We start from the raw sequence: 18713 nt of genomic DNA, 5'->3' as shown, positions 1-18713 counted from the left end.
CTGACACCACCTACATCAGAAACAAAATAATGTGTGAAAGGAGCACAATGAGTTACAAGCAGCTGTCACAAACTTGTGGTATGCGGCAGAAAAACGGCAGTCATTATTGCAAATGGTTGCATTTAGAAGTTAGGCTGTGTTATTTAAAATACATTTGGAGTTTCTTACGTCAAAACATTCTGTAAACACACTACATTTTTTATAAAATCTGTTAATGCATGTTAACTCATCTTAAAAATACACCTCCTGGGGAAAATTGCAAGTTTTGCATTACAGTCTTAATTGTCCCTGTTCCTTCTTCTCATATTGTCCTGTGTAATACACAATATATGCAGGATAGAACTCATTATCAGAGTATTTTACAATAACATGGCGATTTTCTTTAGTAGTAGGGTCATATCTAAGGCACTGCCTATAAGCAAATAGAGGTGGTATTTTCATACTCTTGTGACCTACAGTTTCATGTGCAATTAGAACCTTTGATACAAACATGAGTCTCTGAGAGTTATGTTTATCTGAATAATGACTGGCATAACAAGAAATAGGTGTAAATGAAACACCTTTCCCAAAAGTGTTGCCTGCTGATCTGCCATGATTCCTCCAGTCAAAATTATTTCTGCAAATTTTATCTTTGTTTTCTTCTTTGGTACCATGAAATAAATACTCCTCAGCAACATAACCATATCTTGATTCCATTTCTTGTTTCTTGAGTAAGTAACATCCCAACAAGTATGGATTCTGAACCCTGTAAATTTTCTCAACCATGAATTGCTTTTGTGTGGTCTTTTTGAATAACCTCAGTATTTCTTCATATTCAGTAGTGTCAGAAAGCAACAAACACAGCTCATATTCTGAGCTGGCATTCATATGGTCCCACTCAACAGTTAATTGTAAGACAGATTTGTGCAATGTAGACTCCACAGTCTTGACTAGAGAATAACTTGAGTGACTGCGATTAACAATGCGCTGTGAACTTGCCAATCTAGAATAGTTCCTAGAAGTTGGTGCATGATAGGAATTCCAGTTATGTGCTCGTAAAGAAGAAGATGATACAGTTGTGTTATTGGTGCCAGTTACAAATGGTTGAAGCCTGTTGTATGCCTCAAAGTATGGTTTTGGTCTATTATGGCTGACTTGTTCCTGATTTCTCCATTGTGATCTCGTCAGTCTGTTTGTGGAAGTTGGTGCTTGGTGGATATTGCTGATGTGTGCTTGTAAATAGGAAGGTGACACAATTGTGTTGTTGTTACTGGCCACATGTGGTTGAAAGCTGCTGGTGGCCCCATGAGGTCTGATGAGTTCCTCACTGCTGGAGTCATGGCTGAAACAACAGCCCATTTCTGAAACACATAGTTGATTAGTCTAAAACACTGATAATAAAATGTCAGTAACATCTGTTTCCATATATTAGACACAAGAACTACATGTTCTCTGCCAAAAAGAAAATGCTGCTATACTTACATTTTTCTTTCAAACTTAACTACTTGTGTTCTAGAAGCACACACATATTTGATCAAGCACATTCCCTCAGTTGTACTACAAAGTGTCGCTCATATAGGGATTTTGAGGATAAGATTAGAATAATTACTGCATGCACAGAGCCATTCAAACAATCAGTTTTCCTGTGCTCTGCACATGAGTGAAACAGGAAAACTCTAATAACAGGTACAGTGGGACATATCCTCTGCCACGCCCCTCATGGTGGTTTGCAGAGTATAGATGTAGATGTAGAGGTACAGCTTTTGTTAGTCGTAAGCTCATTGCTTCCTGGTTCTTTGGGTATTAAATTTACAGTAGTACAATTTTGTGCATAATCTTACTAAACATTAGCAATAGAAGGTATAAATTACTTCCTTCAGTTACACCCTTCCCACTTAAAGTAATAATATGAACGTTATTATCATATAGTCAAAATCAGCTACAATCTCACTGAAGGGACCAGCAGTTAACAAACTGGATTTTTGCTTTGTTTTTAGACAAAAATTTCATATCCGTGAATTTTAGGCTCTCACAGAGTTAAAAGTTCAAAAAGTAGCAAAAATCCAGTACATGTGGAGAGGGACCAAAGAGGAATTTTCCATATGTTTACTCAGCATCTACAGCAGCAATGTGCCAGCAAAATGTAAAAACGATTAATAGGTGAAGGAAGAAGAAGCAGCAATGAAAACTGTTCAGTAATGTTGTACTGGGTCTTGGATAATGAATGACATAAAATGTTTGAGCATGTTTAAAACTAATTGTAAGGGCTGTATAGCATAATAGTCATGAATGACACAACTTTGTTCGCGTTACTGTATTACAGCAATTACTCAGCAGAACCAAAATGGAAAGACAGTATTCTATGGAGAAATTGCACAAAGGCCTACATTGTCTCTTGCATTTCTCTTTGAAATGTTGTACAGATATGATGTACTGTACCTAACACATTGAAAATGTCCAACAGACGTAACCATAAAACATCAATAATTAACACACTATTATTCCACTTCAGTGCTTTGAAAAAGTGACAAATATTGGAATTTAATTTTCTAGTTCTTTGCAATCGCAGCACAGAGAGTGTTGTTTAGATTTTTAAGCAGTCGCTTTAACTTCAAAATGTAATATAGTAACATATACTACGGTATATTGTCCTACTTCAGATAATCAGTTATCTTTGTTTACTTTTTGCGTGTAAGAAGTGATTACGCATTTTGCATTTGACAGTGTATTCTTATTGTAATTTGTATTAAATTCTTTAAACCCTTTTTAAAGTTTTCTCTGCACTGAGAGCTGGATTAAGTGACGCCACAGCAAACTACAGGTCTTTTTTATTTTCATATTCGTCAGTTACCTGTGACTTCGGGTATCAGCTACAATTCCTCTTCTTCACTATCGCATACATGGTAAGACTGTTGTCTACCAGTAACTGAGCCAAGTCCTCAACAGGGTGTTTGGAAATTCCAGTTACAAACTTCTACGACTTGTAGAGGAAAGTGAGTAGTAGGTAATATTTTGAAGAGGAATCCATGTCCAGAAACATATCATTTCCATTCTAAGACAGTTTCAATTCAGACGTTTAACTCATCGACTTCTGCTTGAGGAAATGATTGAAACAGATGCAATACAATTGTTAGCTAAAATTCGAAAGGAAACATAGCGAAACATGCATTTATCATGAAGCACATTTTTTTGTATTAACACATAAAATTTCATGTTTACATTATTCCAAAACATAAAAGAACCCAGTATATTGTACATACAGAATAGCACAGATGCATTATAGCAGCGGTTTAATCCAGTGACCACCAACGTTGTTGCAGTCATTGTACCTATGATGTATGTTCTGGTTCACAGTCTTCTTCCCAACTGATGTGTCTTCAGTTTCAGGTGCAGCGAGTGGCTGGAACTGGAGCTAGCAGATCTTCCTCTGTCTCTACAGGAGTCTCGTAAATTAAACTTTGCATATGACTCCACAAGAAACAGTCCATGGGAGTTAAATCTGGCAATCATGGTGCCCGAATGGCTGGACCACCTGAGCCCATCCATGTTTCACCATATCATCTGTTGAGGTGTCTCCATACCTCACGTGAGAAGTGAAGAGGCGCACCGTTATGCTGTAACCACATTTCCAGATGGACATGCAGTGACACAGCTTCCAACAACAAGTTCAATATGATTTGCAGGAAGATCAAGTTTGCAGGACTAGTTAGCTTGAATGGAGGGACATATGGCCCGATCACATGACCGTCCGGACTACCTGGCCACATGTTAATACCAAACCACTGCTGTCGTCTGCCCAGACATGACTGTTTTGCAAATTCAGAACATAGTCCCTAGTGAGCTTACATTCATCCGTGAACAGAACTTGATGTGGAAGCAGGGTTGTGTCAACACAGCAGTACAGGAACCACACGCAGCAGGCAATGCATTATGGAAAATCAGCTGGACCCATAGTGTGTAACCTTCGTAAGTAATATTGATGCAATTGTAGCCAAAGCAGAACGTCCAAGACGATACTGTGACTAAAACCCATGGCACATTCAGTTGTTTGAGTACACACTGACAGATTCTCTGTGTTACTTGGGCAAAAAGTTTATGCAATGATGTGTGTCCTACATTGCAGAAAATATTCGTGATACAGGTGACTAGTAGCTCCTCTGTTACACACATACAGTACAACTTGTACTGAATCACATTTAGTATATTGGCGATGCACAGGCACTGAGTTGGTCTCACAGCAAGGCAGACGTTAAGTAACATCAGGTGAGTGCCTGAAGTAGTAAACCTCATTCTGTTTACCAGATTGCACAACAGGACAAGCAACGCGGAATTTTCTCTTTCCCTCAGCAGTCGTGGATGCATTACCCATCTGAATTCAAAATATTATGTAGTCACGACCCTCTACAAGTCTTACAAGTTTGTAAAGGAAATATCCGAACACCTTGTATTTCACAGGTTCACAAAGTTGGGCAAAGTTCTTGCACTAGTTCCGCCAAGGGAATGTCATCCTGATCTTCATCACCAGAACCACCAGTTGCTGCTGAAAGCTTCTTCACCACCCCTAACTGAGGGATGGTGAACAAAGATCTCTGAATCCTGGATGTTTAAAACAATTGGCAATTGTGTTTTGAGTGACGTTTTCCCACGCTTCTGATATTATTGAAATGGCATCAAGAACATTATAAATTGTTTTTTTTTACCTTCTTCAATTTTTTGTAACACGTTCAGCACTTGAAGTTTCCTGTACATTTTCAGAGATTTTATAAATACCTGGTCCATAAGTTGAAGAAATGAAGTTATGTTTGGAGGTAAAAACGCAAGCTTTATGCACTGTAGGTTGTCGACTACTGTATGGCCATTTAGGAACCAAGAGAATAATTTTTATTTTCTTTGATTTTGGGAAGGAAGGAAGATTGGATTTAACGTCCCGTCGACATCGAGCTCATTAGAGACGAAGCACAAGTTCGGTTGGTGTCAAGGATGGGGCGAAAGTCGGCCATGCCTTTCAAAGGAACCATCCTGGCATTTCTCTGGAGCAGTTTAGGGAAACCGCGGAAAACCTAAATCTGGATGAGCGGCGCGGGTTTGAACAGTCGTCTTCCCGAATGCGGGTCCAGTGTACTAACCACTGCGCCACCTCGCTCAGTTTTGATTGCAGCTGAGTCTGAGTTACGCAACCATGTCTCAAAAATGACAGACGGCATGCAAGATTTTGCATTGTTTTCATAAACTGCAGGCAGGGAGTGAATGTTTTTAAGACATGTAGGTTTCCTCGATTTTCTAGTCACCAAACTTTTTCTTCACATGATCCTGTCATGTTTGCCGCAACTTAACTGTGATTCACGTCATAGACATTTTCCCACCCGAGCACTGTTCATCTTTAAATTTCAGTGTGACTTGCTGCAAAACAAGTCAGTTTCGTCTGCACGGAATATGTCATCTGACTTGTAACCTTCACGCGATACAATTAGATGCCAACTCGTCTGTTACATCATCAAGTACACCGACAGCGTCGACATAAATTTGTAGACGTGCAAATTCACTGGCTTTCGCTTGAATGAATGGTCCATCAATCGGCGCATTATGTAATCTTTGCCACTTGAAACATATTTGTAAAGTTCTTTGTTTTCAGATGATATCGCCTGCTTGATTTTTAAATAACTGTGTTCAAAAAGAGACTATTTTCGCTCTGTCCTTCCAAGTGTGAGACATCCATTCCCTTCGCGATGCTGACGTTTGTTTTCCAGTTTTTTAATCGTCATAATAAGTGTGACTTTTGTTCAATATTAAATACTTCCCTCTTTTTGCGACATCTTTAAAGCGATGCTTGCACTAACTGTCTAACAGACATACTGATTTCAAACCAACACTGTTGTTAATAATCCCCAAATACGTAACAAACAAAAATGAACATTAACCGTTACAGCCGATATATTTCTCAGAAAATGTAAGAAAAATACGCCGTTTTACGCACTGAAGCGCCAAAGAAACTTGTATATCCATGTGTATTCAAATACAGAGAGATCGGTGGACACCGCATCTCTGAGGTACCGATGGAGGGAGATTTTTCCGTACGATCGTTTCACGACGAGTGCACCGTGAATATCAGGAATCTGGTGAAACATCAAATCTCTGACATCACTGCGGTTAAAAAAAGATCCTTCAAGAACGAGACCGACGACGACCGACGAGAACGTGACAGAAGTGCAACCCTTCCGCAATTTGCTGCAGATTTCAATGCTAGGCCATCAACAAGTATCAGCGTGCGAACCATTCAACAAAAAGTCATCGATATGGGCCTTTGGAGCCGAAGGCCCACTCGTGGGCCCTTAATGTCTGCATAACACAAAGCTTTACGCCTCGCCTGGACCCGTCAGCACCGCCAGTGGACTGTTAATGACCGGAAACATGTTGCCTGATCAGACGAATCTCGTTTCAAATTGCATCGACTGGATGCCGCGCGGGATTAGCCGAGTGGTCTGGCGCTGCAGTCCTCGACTGTGCGGCTGGTTCCGGCGGAGGTTCGAGTCCTCCCTAGGGCATGGGTGTGTGTATTTGTTCTTAGGATATTTTTGGTTAAATAGTGTGTAAGCTTAGGGACTGATGACCTTAGCAGTTAAGTCCCATAAGATTTCAAACACATATTTTTTTTTTTCGTCTGGATGAAAGTGTACTGGTAAGGAAACATCCTCATGAATCCATGGACCTTGTATGTCGGCAGGGGACTGTTCAAGCTGGTGGAGGCTCTCTAATGGTGTGGGGCACGTGTAGTTGGAGTGATATAGGACCTGTGAGACGTCTAGGTACGATTCTGACAGGTGACACGAATGTAAGCATCCTGTCTGATCACCTGCATCCATTCATGTCCATTGTGCTTTCTGTTGTACTTGGGCTATTCCAGCAGGGCAATGCGACACCCCACACGTCCAGAATTGCGACATAGTGACTCCTGGAACGCTCTTCTGAGTTTAAACACTTCCACTGGCCATCAAACTCCCCAGACATGAACATTATTGAGCATATCTGGGATGCCTTGCAATTTTCTGTTCAGAAGAGACCTCCACCTCCTCATACTCTTACGGATTTATGGACAGCCCTGCAGGATTCATGATGTCAATTCCCTCCAACACTATTTAAAACATTAGTCGAGTCCATGCCACGCCGTTTTGCAGAACTTCTGCATGCTGAAGAGGTGGGGGAGGGGGGGGCTACACGACATTAGGCAGGTTTACCAGTTTCCAGTTTCTTAGTTTCTTTGGCTCATCAGTGTATTGTAAGTCTTAATAAGCGATGCCGTACTAGGCCCTTTTTTAAAATATATCGTTTTAACAGGATTTAGACGGGACCGTTAAATTTAGCTGTTTTAGACAATACCCGTACCTAATTAAAAGCGATGTCGCTATAAACCGTATTTCTATGAACTTATTTGTCTGGCACAAAGAAAAGTACAAACGTGCAGTTATAAAAAAATTGTAGTGAGCAATGAAAATTAGGGAGTAGAGTAAGGTCCGATTCCAGCCGTCTGCTTTGAGCAATGGCGTCATAATACGAGTAAAGGCGATATCAGTTACCATGACAATCACAGATAACATTTAATAACAGGCCGATTACATACTTGGAGACGAAGATTACAATATGTACCTCTACGGTCGATAAGAAACACAATAAACACACAAAATATTACAAATGGCTAATAAAATCATTGATGTAAAAAAAATAATAGAGATGGAGCCATGAACTTACGCTGTACGTTATTTTGAAGCCAGAGTGGGCGCATCCTGCTGCCATCTTAAATAGCACAAAACATGAGCAGACTACCATTTATAAATGCTTCTTGTTCATTAACTCTGTCGTCAGTACGCAACAACCGTTTTAAATACTAAAAATTACAGTGCATACGTGAGTAACATAGTGTCAGGAAGACAATTTCGAACGTTTCTCTGTTTCTTTAACGAGTATTTGCTCTAGTAATACGACACATGTGGCCTTGTTAATGTAACTTGTTTTTTGTTGTTATACATGGTAATAATAATTATAATTAAACTTTCAAACCGCTGTAGAAATAACACCACTTGTTAGAAAGACATCAAATTGCAACGGAATGTTACAGGAGAAGGGGGGAAACGTATGCAGAAGAAAAATGAATAGTTACAAAATGTAGCAATAGATGGCGCTGCAAGCATCACAATTTAATTGTGATCGACTACAAATAGCAAATGAATCATACAACAATGGCTAAGGTGTACATCTGACGTTAAACAAACTATACAATTCAGTGTGCATGGGTGTATAGATGTGCTGCTGTTAACTACAAAAAATACATCTACCACGACAAGGTCACATAACATCAGATGGGAAAAATCGGTTTTTAACTGTCCAGAGGCCAAAAACAGCATAAAAAACATCACTCACATCGGTTTTTAAATGGCCTGAGGCCAAAAACAGCTTAAAAATCATCAATCACATCGGTTTTTAAGTATCCTGAGGCCAAAAACCGCATAAAAATCATCAATCAAAATCAAACAGGATTATTAATTTCCGTGTGACTAGCGCAAAACACGTTCAATATAATGTATACCGTTTTCTGCAACAAGTTGAAAAAGCAAAACAGCATGTTCCACAACTGATCAAAGTGTTTCTGGGGTCACGATCAGAATCTGTTGGGCAATGCATGCCTTCAATGCAACTAAGTTTGCAATCTGAACACTGAACGCAACATCTTTCAGATAGCCCCACAGCCAGAAGTCACACGGATTTAGATCAGGTGGTCGGTACGGCCAGGCTGTAGGTAAAATGGCGGCAGATAATTCTAGCATTTCCGAAATGGCGCTTCAGCATCTGCTTAACTGGATTTTCAATTTGCAGAGGTGTGCCATCTTGCATAAAAATGATCCCATCCACACATCCAGGCTGCTGGAAATGGAAATGAGCGAATGGCGTCGTTGGCCAGGAGGCCACATTTAGGGAAGTTGGATAGCTGGAATGACGTGGTTGTGCAAAAGACGCTCATAGCGCTTACCAATGACGGTACAGGTAACAGGACTGGTAGCACCTGTCTGTTAGAAAAAATATGGCCCTATGATAAATGATGCCGTAAATCCGCACCGCACTGCAACCTTTTCAGGGCGAAGTGATACTGGTTGATTTGCGTGTGGATTTTCTGTTGCCCATATTCGACAATTCTGTGTATTGGCAAATCCTGTCTGGTGCCCACAAAATCTTCCACTGCCAATCATTGTCCACTTCCATGTGAGCAAGAAATTCTAAAGCAAATGTCTCTCACGTTGGCAGGTCAACAGGAAGCAACTCGTGCACATGGGTAATTTTGAATGGATAGCAAAAAAAAAAAAATGGTTCAAATGGCTCTGAGCACTATGGGACTCAACTGCTGAGGTCATTAGTCCCCTAGAACTTAGAACTAGTTAAACCTAACTAACCTAAGGACATCACAAACATCCATGCCCGAGGCAGGATTCGAACCTGCGACCGTAGCGGTCTTGCGGTTCCAGACTGCAGCGCCTTTAACCGCACGGCCACTTCGGCCGGCAAATGGATAGCAAAGAAGGATGTTTCATAGGATTTTACACACCATTCTCACGGGTATTTCCAATCTTCGGGCAATTCTTCGTGCACTACACGTTTGCACACCACCACTCGTCTCATCCTGCATTGCTGTGGCCACTGCTTCCACTGACGTCGAATCAACATGTCTCCTCTCTCTACCAAGCTGCACACCGGAAGAACCCGTCTTTTGGAATTTCCGAATCATTTTTTCCAGACCCACCGGACCAACGTCTTTTTTCAAACCCTTCAGTGTCTGGAACTTCTGAAGAGCGACATGTGCACAGTCATCATTCTTGTAATACAGCTTTACAAGCAGAGCGCGAGCCTGCATTGAGACAGTCATAGCGAACGTCACAGACGCGAAAGGAGGAAAAGCTGTGTACCTGGCGTGTTTATACCAACTTCAATGGGTCATTCACATGACAGGTGTTTATATGTACGTATTCTAACACGTAAAGCGACGTCTAATGATCAATTTTCACACTATTTTTTATTCTGCCATACGTTTTCCTCCTTCTCCGATAATATTCCGTTGCAATTTGACATCATTCGGACCAGTGGTGTTATTTCTACAGCGTTTTGAAAGTTTAACTTTAATTATACGCCTAATCATACTGTATATTAAATAACCAAGAAGGGAAGGAACTGATGTGAAAAGCATGCTTTCGTAATCCATTTAATTCCCCTTTGTTATATTTGTATCGATAGCAAATGGAGCTGAAACTCCGAAACCAATGCTTGTTTGCTTACTGGTACTGCTTCTTGTTCGTTACATTTTCACCTTTTAACTTGTATGCACAATATTTTTAGTGTTCACGTTTGCAAAAAACTTACCTACACTTTCTTTACAAGTCCATATACTGTGTGCAATGAGGAAAGAAGCAAGGCATGCTATCGTGTCTTGTGCATGTCAACGAAGTGAACCATTATTGAAACGTCTAAGAAACACAATTGCATAGTGGTATACTTCCTTGCAGAATAGCGTTCTTGTTTTATTAGATTGTCAGTGCAATAGTTTCGCTGTAGTTCACACATCTTCTCGCTTTGAAATCTTAACTATGATGCCTCATTCAGTGTGTGACTAATAACAGAAATTTACAGAGTCAATAAAGATATAATTTTTTAAACATGTTACAGCACTGATCAATTCTATTAATAGTATTAAGGGAATGGTCTCAGACGGTTGGATCCCTTAAAACGAACGTTTTGCTTTATCTATAAAAATGTCACTTTTTAGTAATTATAGCCTAACCAGAGTAACATATGGGCCTGCCTTTCCAACAGTAGCCTATTTCCTTCTTTTCCTGGAATATTTCTCATCAGCAACTGTCATTTTTCAGGAATAACCAAATACATCACAATTGGAATGTACATCTAGTACTTTGATCATCTGCTTTATCCACGTATCATTTGCACGATGATGTGGAAAGAGTCATTTTATATTAGCATCAATTTTTAAATATGCCTAAATGTTGATCATTTATTAGTTTTTGCTTTTTAATTAAAGGCAGACAGACGTTAGTCAGTAATTCCTACCCACCACTAATTACACATTACAGTAATAGATAGTCTTCTGCGGAATAGTAGGCGTTGTCAAAGACAAACATTTTCAGTTTAGTTTGATAACTAATGAAGAAATAGAAAAGCAAAATATATGTTGCAAACAATACTGATTTGGTTTGGCTCAATTACACTAACAAACGTCATTAACAAAAAATTCAGGTGGAAAATGATTGTAAAATAATATTAATTGAAAATAAATGAATAACATTTTTGCAAAACACCCAAAATCTTAATGAAACAAATTAATCTAAAATTTAGCAAATGCAGTAGAGAAAATGAATAAATTGTAATACTGTACCATACTTTTTTTGTTCAACGTAAAATATACAAAACTGAGGGCTGAAAAAGCACATAACACTACAAATAATATCGTCGTTATATATGAAACGAATGAGAATAAAGGAGAAAGTTGCAGTTTCGTTATAATTTTACAATTCCTGAAATAGGTTATTCGCCATCTTCTGAAATTCTCAGAAGTTTTGCTCTGTGCAATGAAACAATTCAATTTCAGAAATTTTACAGACAGAATATCTAAAGGGGTTGTTTTTGTCCTTTTTAAACCTTCTTTGCTGCATATTAAATGGGACTAAATTTGTGCATAAACTCTGTGTCAATTAGTAGTCTTGATATTTTAGAGTGCTAAACAACCTTTCAGTTAAACCATTCGAAAAAGGCAAAGCAAAATAGTATGGTAACAGTTTCATGACGCTTTCATGTTTCTTTTTGCCACTTGTGTCTTTAATTTCAAGTACCTGACTCTAAAACTTATAAACATGGGTGAAAGTGTCCATATTTTCTAGGCATAAGCTTCTCTACTCTTTATCCATATCCTTGAAATTGACGTCCTGGTCCGCTAATCTGTTCTTAAATGCTATGGTGACTAAGATTCTGGGACACAGTCAAACACATTTTTTGGCATGAGAAGCAATATCTACATCTTCACACACACACACACACACACACACACACACACACACACACACACACACACATACACCTACAGATTTATATATATCAACCACACCTGACAAACACCTACTATGTAATGACAGAGCACACGAACCAAGCCACAAATGTAGATGTCTAACAAAATGCCCAAATGAAAACAAGAATTTACATACACACCGACATTCACAAATTAAAAAAACAAATGACAGGAAGAAAGTACAGCAACACATGCAAACCAAGGAAACATCTTCATCCAGACAGAAACTTTGTAACACTTTTTTAAAACAAAAATACACAGTAGAGAGAGACAAAAAAATCCTATGAAACCCATGCCAAAGCCACGAAACGAGATAATGAGTGAGAAAAAATAAAAAACTCACTATAATGAGAACGAAGTCTCAAAACAAACCATACTTGAGACTACGAAAGAAGTAAACACAATTCAAAAGAAAAAATTATATGAAAAACTACAAACAAACTACAATCTCAAGAATGAACTACCTTAAAACGAAAGCTTACAAGCATAAAAGGAAAAAACACATAGCTGACATACTACTACAAATGACTAGACACAATTTCCACAAACGAAATTACAAACATAAAGATCCACTAGAAGAGTAGCAAGCAAGCTTGAAATACACCGAGCATACACCACTCCACACAACATAAGACAAAGACGTCACAATTCAAAACAAACAAGTGGAATCGCATCTAACGGTAGACTTACATAGCTCAATCGACGACAATGATACTAACCACAGAGCCACTAAAGAATGACATTCACGAAATAATAAACAAAATCCTCCACAATGAACCGAAATAAAATGTACAAAAAAACCACCATTGGAGTCTCAACATACACTGAACCTAGGTAGCTCAAGTGAAGACAGTGATGCCAGACACACACCCACAAAGGAACCACACAATCGAAAACAAATTACACAGATTCCTCGTGCATTAGAAACCAAGGAAAAATATAAAAGAAAAAATTCAATATTTCACTTGACCTACGCAGAGATATTAGACACAATCCAAAAGTACGACATACACACATCAAAAAAGTTTTGCATCACCTCGTTTCCGAAAGTTCCGGAACCTGTACAGAGATCACTTCCGCCCTTTTTATTGCTCATGAAAACCACACCTTCAGAGGTGGTGGTCCAGATTGGTGTACACACCGGTACCTCTAATACCCAGCAGCACGTCCTCTTGCATTGATGCATGCCTGTATTTGTCGTGGTATGCTATCACAAGTTCATCAAGGCACTGTTGGTCCAGATTGTCCCACTCCTCAATGGCGATTCGGCGTAGTTCCGTCAGTGTGGTTGATGGGTCGCGTCATCCATACACAGCCCTTTTCAATCTATCCCAGGCATGTTCGATAGGGCTCATCTCTGGAGAACATGCTGGCCACTTTAGTCGAGCGATGTCGTTATCCTGAAGGAAGTCATTCACAAGATGTGCATGATGGGAGCGCGAATTGTCGTCCATGAAGACGAATGCCTCGCCAATATGTTGCAGATATGGTTGCACTATCGGTCGGAGGATGGCATTCACGTACCGTACAGCCGTTACGGCGCCTTCAGTGACCACCAGCGGCATATGTCGGCCCCACATAATGCCACCCCAAAACAGCAGGGAATCTCCGCCTTGCTGCACTCGCTGGACAGTGTGTCTAAGGCGTTCAGCCTGACCGGGTTGCCTCGAAACACGTCTCCGACGATTGTCTGGTTGAGGTTGAAGGCATATGCGACACTCATCGATGAAAACAACGTGATGCCAATCCTGAGTGGGTCCATCTGTACCGCGCTGCATGGTGTTTTGGTTGCAAAGATGGACTCGCCATGGACGTCGGGAGTGAAGTTGCGCATCATGCAGCCTATTGTGCACGTTTGAGTCGTACGACGTCCTGTTGCTGCACGAATAGCATTATTCAACATCGTGGCGTTGCTGTCAGGGTTTCTCCGAGCGATAATCCATAGGTAGCGGTCATCCAACACAGTAGTAGCCCTTGGGCGGCTTGAGCTAGGCATGTCATCGACAGTTCCTGTCCCTCTGTATATCCTCCATGTCCGAACAACACCGCTTTGGTTCACTCCGAGACTACTGGACACTTCTCTTGCTGAGAGCCTTTCCTGGCACAAAGTAACAATGTGGACGCGATCGAACCGTGGTATTGACCGTCTAGGGATGGTTGAACTACAGAGAACACGAGCCGTGTACCTCCTTCCTAATGGAATGACTGGAACTGATCGGTTGTCGGACGCCCTCCGTCTAATAGGCGCTGCTCATGCATGGTTTTTTACATCTTTGGGCGGGTTTAATGTTATCTCTGAACAGTCAAAGGGACTGTGTCTGTGATACAGTACCCACAGTCAAGGTCTATCTTCAGGATTTCTGGGAATTGGGGCGATGCAAAACTTTTTTTGATGCTTGTATTGAAAAGTAAGACACATGAATTCATCCATAAAAAAACAGTTGGAATCAAATTCTTCGTTTGACTTATATTGCTGAGACGGAGACAAGGATAAACACTTTTTTTTCCAAAATAAAATAAAATGAATCTATAAAAAAAGCACACAAATGCAATCGCAGTGTATGCTAAACCTGAGTACGTGAAAGGACGACAGCGATACGGGTACCTCACCCAAACTCCTCCCCCCGACTCCACCCCTCCCCTCCTCCGCCCCACAGGAAAAGATGAAGAGGATAACTGCAGAAACGAGAAAAAAATTTCACAAGAGAAATCGAATTCTTCGAGTTACGTTAAGTCAGGCAAGCCAGCACATGGAATCACAACATCCGCTGGACCTAAGTACCTACAATAAAGACAGTGAGGCCAGGTCCCTCTCCTTCTGATGCCTGCCCCCCTCCCCCCAAGAAAAAGGGAGAAATTACATACACAAATGCCAATATATTAACTCAACCTGAAAATGCTGAAATCGCACAGTTGGAATCTAAATCTTCGCAACGAAGACAGTTATCCAGAACTCCTCCTCACTCCCCCCCCCCCCCCCCCCAACACACACACACGCACACACAAACTGGCGGCTTATTAAAATTTTAAAAAAAGTAATTTGCCCACAATAAAACTACAAAATACAGAAGATATTGGAATCCCAGCATATTCTGAACCTATGTAATTCAAACGAAGACAACGATACCAGACATCCCCACCGCCAAGAAATCACATAATCGAAAAACAACCCACACACATTCTTTAAGAATAAACCAAACAAAAAACCCTCAACAAATGCCCAAATGGAATCTAATATTTCGAAAAAATCTAATCATAACACAAATAAGCTCTTCCAAAATAAAGCAACATAAATTTTAAAAAAAGAAACTCTGCGTAAAAGAAAAATTATGCAAACGAAAACTTCTAAAATATACAAAAAATCGCACAATAGCAATCGCATTCTTTGCCTGATGTATGTAGCTCAAAGGAAAACACACACACAGAAAAGAACGAATTCATCGAAAAAGACTCACACAAATTCCTCCATAATAGAGACAAAGAACACACATAAAAAATTGAAATCGCAATACAGACGAAAACTGACAAGTCAATAGGCATTGAGCAAAAAAGTAACCAATAAACACGAAAGATTCAGTCACACTTAACTAACTCATGACTGCAAAGTACCACCGGAAAAAAGCGACTCTACTACAGAAGTGACCCGCCGCTAACAACAATGCGACATGTAATAAAAATAAGCGATTTCGTATATGCAATAGTTCAACAACATCACCTTTGAAGATAAAGGAAATTATTGAAAAAAAAACGAAGAACAAAATTATCATTGGAATTGAATCTCACTTCACTTACGAGCATATGAGCAATGTGCGTACGTATCTGGCCCTACGCTTAAAAATCTCGTCAGATTAAAAAATAATTGTAAGAAACAACATTACAATTACTAACCGTTTCATTCGATGCAATTTAACTTTCGCACTAAAGTTCCCACTTAACATTACGCTCAGAGATCGTATCCAGTTCATAAATAAACAACTTGTCTTGCTTGACTTCGGCAGCTAAGCACCGGCGGAGTCGTTTTTCTCAGTCCTGAGAGCAACGTTGAAAGGCTTCACGTTGTAGGGCCTTCAACAGCGCGGTCACATTCTTTCGAATGTTCTCCAGATTCTCAAAATTTCGTCCTTTCAAGACATTTTTCAATTTCGGGAAAGGAAAAAAGTCACAACACCTCAGATCAGGTGAATAGGGAGGGTGCGGAGCGACAGGAATGCTTTTTGAGGTCAAAAATTCCGTAATATAAGTGGCCATGTGGCATGGGGCGTTGTCGTGAGGCGCCATCGATTTGTCTGCAGTGTCTGGTGTCACTCGATTTACCCTTTTCCTGAACCATTCAAGGACATCTTTGTAAAACACTTGCAACAAATTCCACTGTCAAAAAAGCAAATCAGCATTGTTTTGATTTGCTAATTCGAGGTTTTCCGGTCGAGGAGATGTCTCAGCGAGTCGCTCTTCAGTTTGCCGTTTTGTCTCAGGATCGTACTCAAAAACCCATGATTCATCACCTGTCATCACACGGCTGAACCAAACGTGGTCATTGCAGTCCTCTCAAGAAGATCAACGCACACGCTTCTTCGAGTGTCCTTTTGCTCAGCTGTAAGATTTATCGGCACCATTTTGGTACGCGTCTTTTGCATGAGCAAGACTTAAGTCAAAATTTGATGTACAGTGAAACTGTGTGACAGGTCACCCGTCATCCTTACTTGTTAACCGTTTGTCTGATCTCACAAGAGCAAGCACACAATCGACGTTTGGTCGCTTTTTTGAAGCTGAAGGTTTGCCTGAGTGTCATTCATGTTCAATGTGCTCTCGACCTTCCGAAAACGATCTGTGCCAGCGAAAAAGAAATGTTCCCCATAGGCTTTTTTTCAAATTTTCGAAGGTCACACTCACGGATTCTCCAAGATTAACAGAAAACTTGATGGCATAACGTTGCTCTAAATTCCTCTGTTGCGCTTTCATAACACACAACAAAAAACACGACTTCACTGATGGCGCTCTCGAATCCTGATGGCTGTACAGGGCTGGAACTCTGACTGAGCAACTGGAAGGGATGAACACGCCGGTCTACGAAAGTAGAAAAACACAGCGTTGCCAGATCACTTGCACTGTTTTCAGTCTCATTACTTTTCTCACACACCTCGCATATACAGGCTACTTGTTTGTCTATCGACAATTTAAGCTATGCTCTCAGATTCCAGCAAAATCACACCCCCACAAACCACCACATAATTGGATTAAATATCATATATCATAGTTTGCAAACGTCATAGATTACACGAGAAATCAATTCAAGCCCAGATACCATTGAATAACAGGTCGCTTACATCCTTCACAACGTAAATTACTGACGGCTTACAGAATGCCATTGGTCAAAGCAGATGGGTGGAATCGACCCTTGCTATTGACCCGAAAATTTTGTAGCGCGATGGTAGTCATGAAGTATTTCTTCTCTAAAGTGATATGAACAAAAACATTTTTGCGTTTAAACTTTTTGTGGTGTTTGTTATTTTATCATCTTTTTATGCGTCTTCCGAATGATTTTCTTACACATATGCACATTCTGATATTCGGAATAGCTACACTACGATATATGATTATTCACGCTCATTACTCAATAAAATTCCTGACAGGTGCAGGTAGAAATTTGGCAGTAATAAATCTAAAATTAAGGAAAAATATGTGCAACAAAAGTTTTGTACAACTAATCTGTCAGACGAAATGTTTTTCAATGAAAATCTAGTTCTGATCTGTAAATAAATTCAGTTGTGTAGTACAATCAGGGCCGGTTCAAGAAAGTTTTCCACACAAGCGAGATGTTATTTGGCATCCTCCCGGTTCTAATTACGATACACCCTAAAAAAATTTTGCACTATCGCGTCTCTGGCGCCCCTGTCAGCTTGGAGAACCAAGCGACCGCTTGTGTCGCTCAAGTCTTAAACCAGCCCTGACTAAAATACTAAATTATGTTTGATTATTCTTATACGTAACAGCTATTTCATCACTGAGATGTAATTCTGTCGGTGAAATGCGTTTAGTGTGCCTGAATATTTTTTATTTGCATTGCGTAAGTGACATAATGATATTAAAGAGCTTAAGATACAGATACCGTGTTAAAAATACTGATTTGACGTCAACCTGCAGCTGCTGTAAAGATTCTTTCTTGCAACACCCAGTACTATTGTTGTACACAGGAAAAGAGACGATATATAAATCGTTTAGTTACTGTAAGTTAAGAACACTTTCATTCATTCACACTACTTCCATTTCACTAGTTTAAGTAAGTAGTCGTGTCTTCTCGTCTGTGTTAGATAACGCTCCTCCCCACGTCACAAGCGGAAGACAGAGATATGATAAAGCGGACTTAGTGCGATAATCTGCAACTGAGGAAATTTCGGAGTAAGCAGGCAGACACACAGTTTAAGTTACAAGTGAAACGCACAACACATATTTGCAATAAACAGATAAAAATACACGAACTAAACTAAATGCGCGATATTACCAACAGCAGGTGTTCAGCACGGTAGGCGACAAAGCCATGGTGCTTTTTTCAATTTAACAAGCCGCTTCCACAGTTTTGTTCAACAGTTGGCTCGCGTAAATGGTTTCGTGTATGACTAGACAC

General features: G+C 40.1%; 1 protein-coding gene across 2 annotated transcripts; it reads right to left on the bottom strand.

Annotated features, from left to right (window-relative positions):
• Positions 1 to 254: 254 nt before the first annotated feature.
• LOC124796291 (protein mono-ADP-ribosyltransferase PARP11-like) lies at positions 255 to 18356 on the bottom strand. Of its 2 annotated transcripts, XM_047260412.1 has the most exons (3): positions 18227 to 18342; positions 2831 to 3070; positions 255 to 1340 (listed from the first exon to the last, which is right to left on the bottom strand). In XM_047260412.1, the coding sequence occupies exon 3, from the start codon at positions 1336 to 1338 to the stop codon at positions 271 to 273; it is 1068 nt and encodes a 355-aa protein (XP_047116368.1). In that variant the 5' UTR covers positions 1339 to 1340; positions 2831 to 3070; positions 18227 to 18342; the 3' UTR covers positions 255 to 270. The 2 variants fall into 2 exon arrangements, with proteins under 2 accessions (XP_047116368.1, XP_047116367.1); XM_047260411.1 differs by lacking the exon at positions 2831 to 3070 and having other exon boundaries at positions 18227 to 18356.
• Between the last annotated feature and the right edge of the window lie 357 nt (positions 18357 to 18713).

The sequence above is a fragment of the Schistocerca piceifrons genome, chromosome 4, assembly GCF_021461385.2.
Source record: "Schistocerca piceifrons isolate TAMUIC-IGC-003096 chromosome 4, iqSchPice1.1, whole genome shotgun sequence".
In the NCBI taxonomy this organism is placed as follows: Eukaryota; Metazoa; Arthropoda; class Insecta; order Orthoptera; family Acrididae; genus Schistocerca; species Schistocerca piceifrons.
This window is presented reverse-complemented; position numbering and strand designations above follow the sequence as displayed.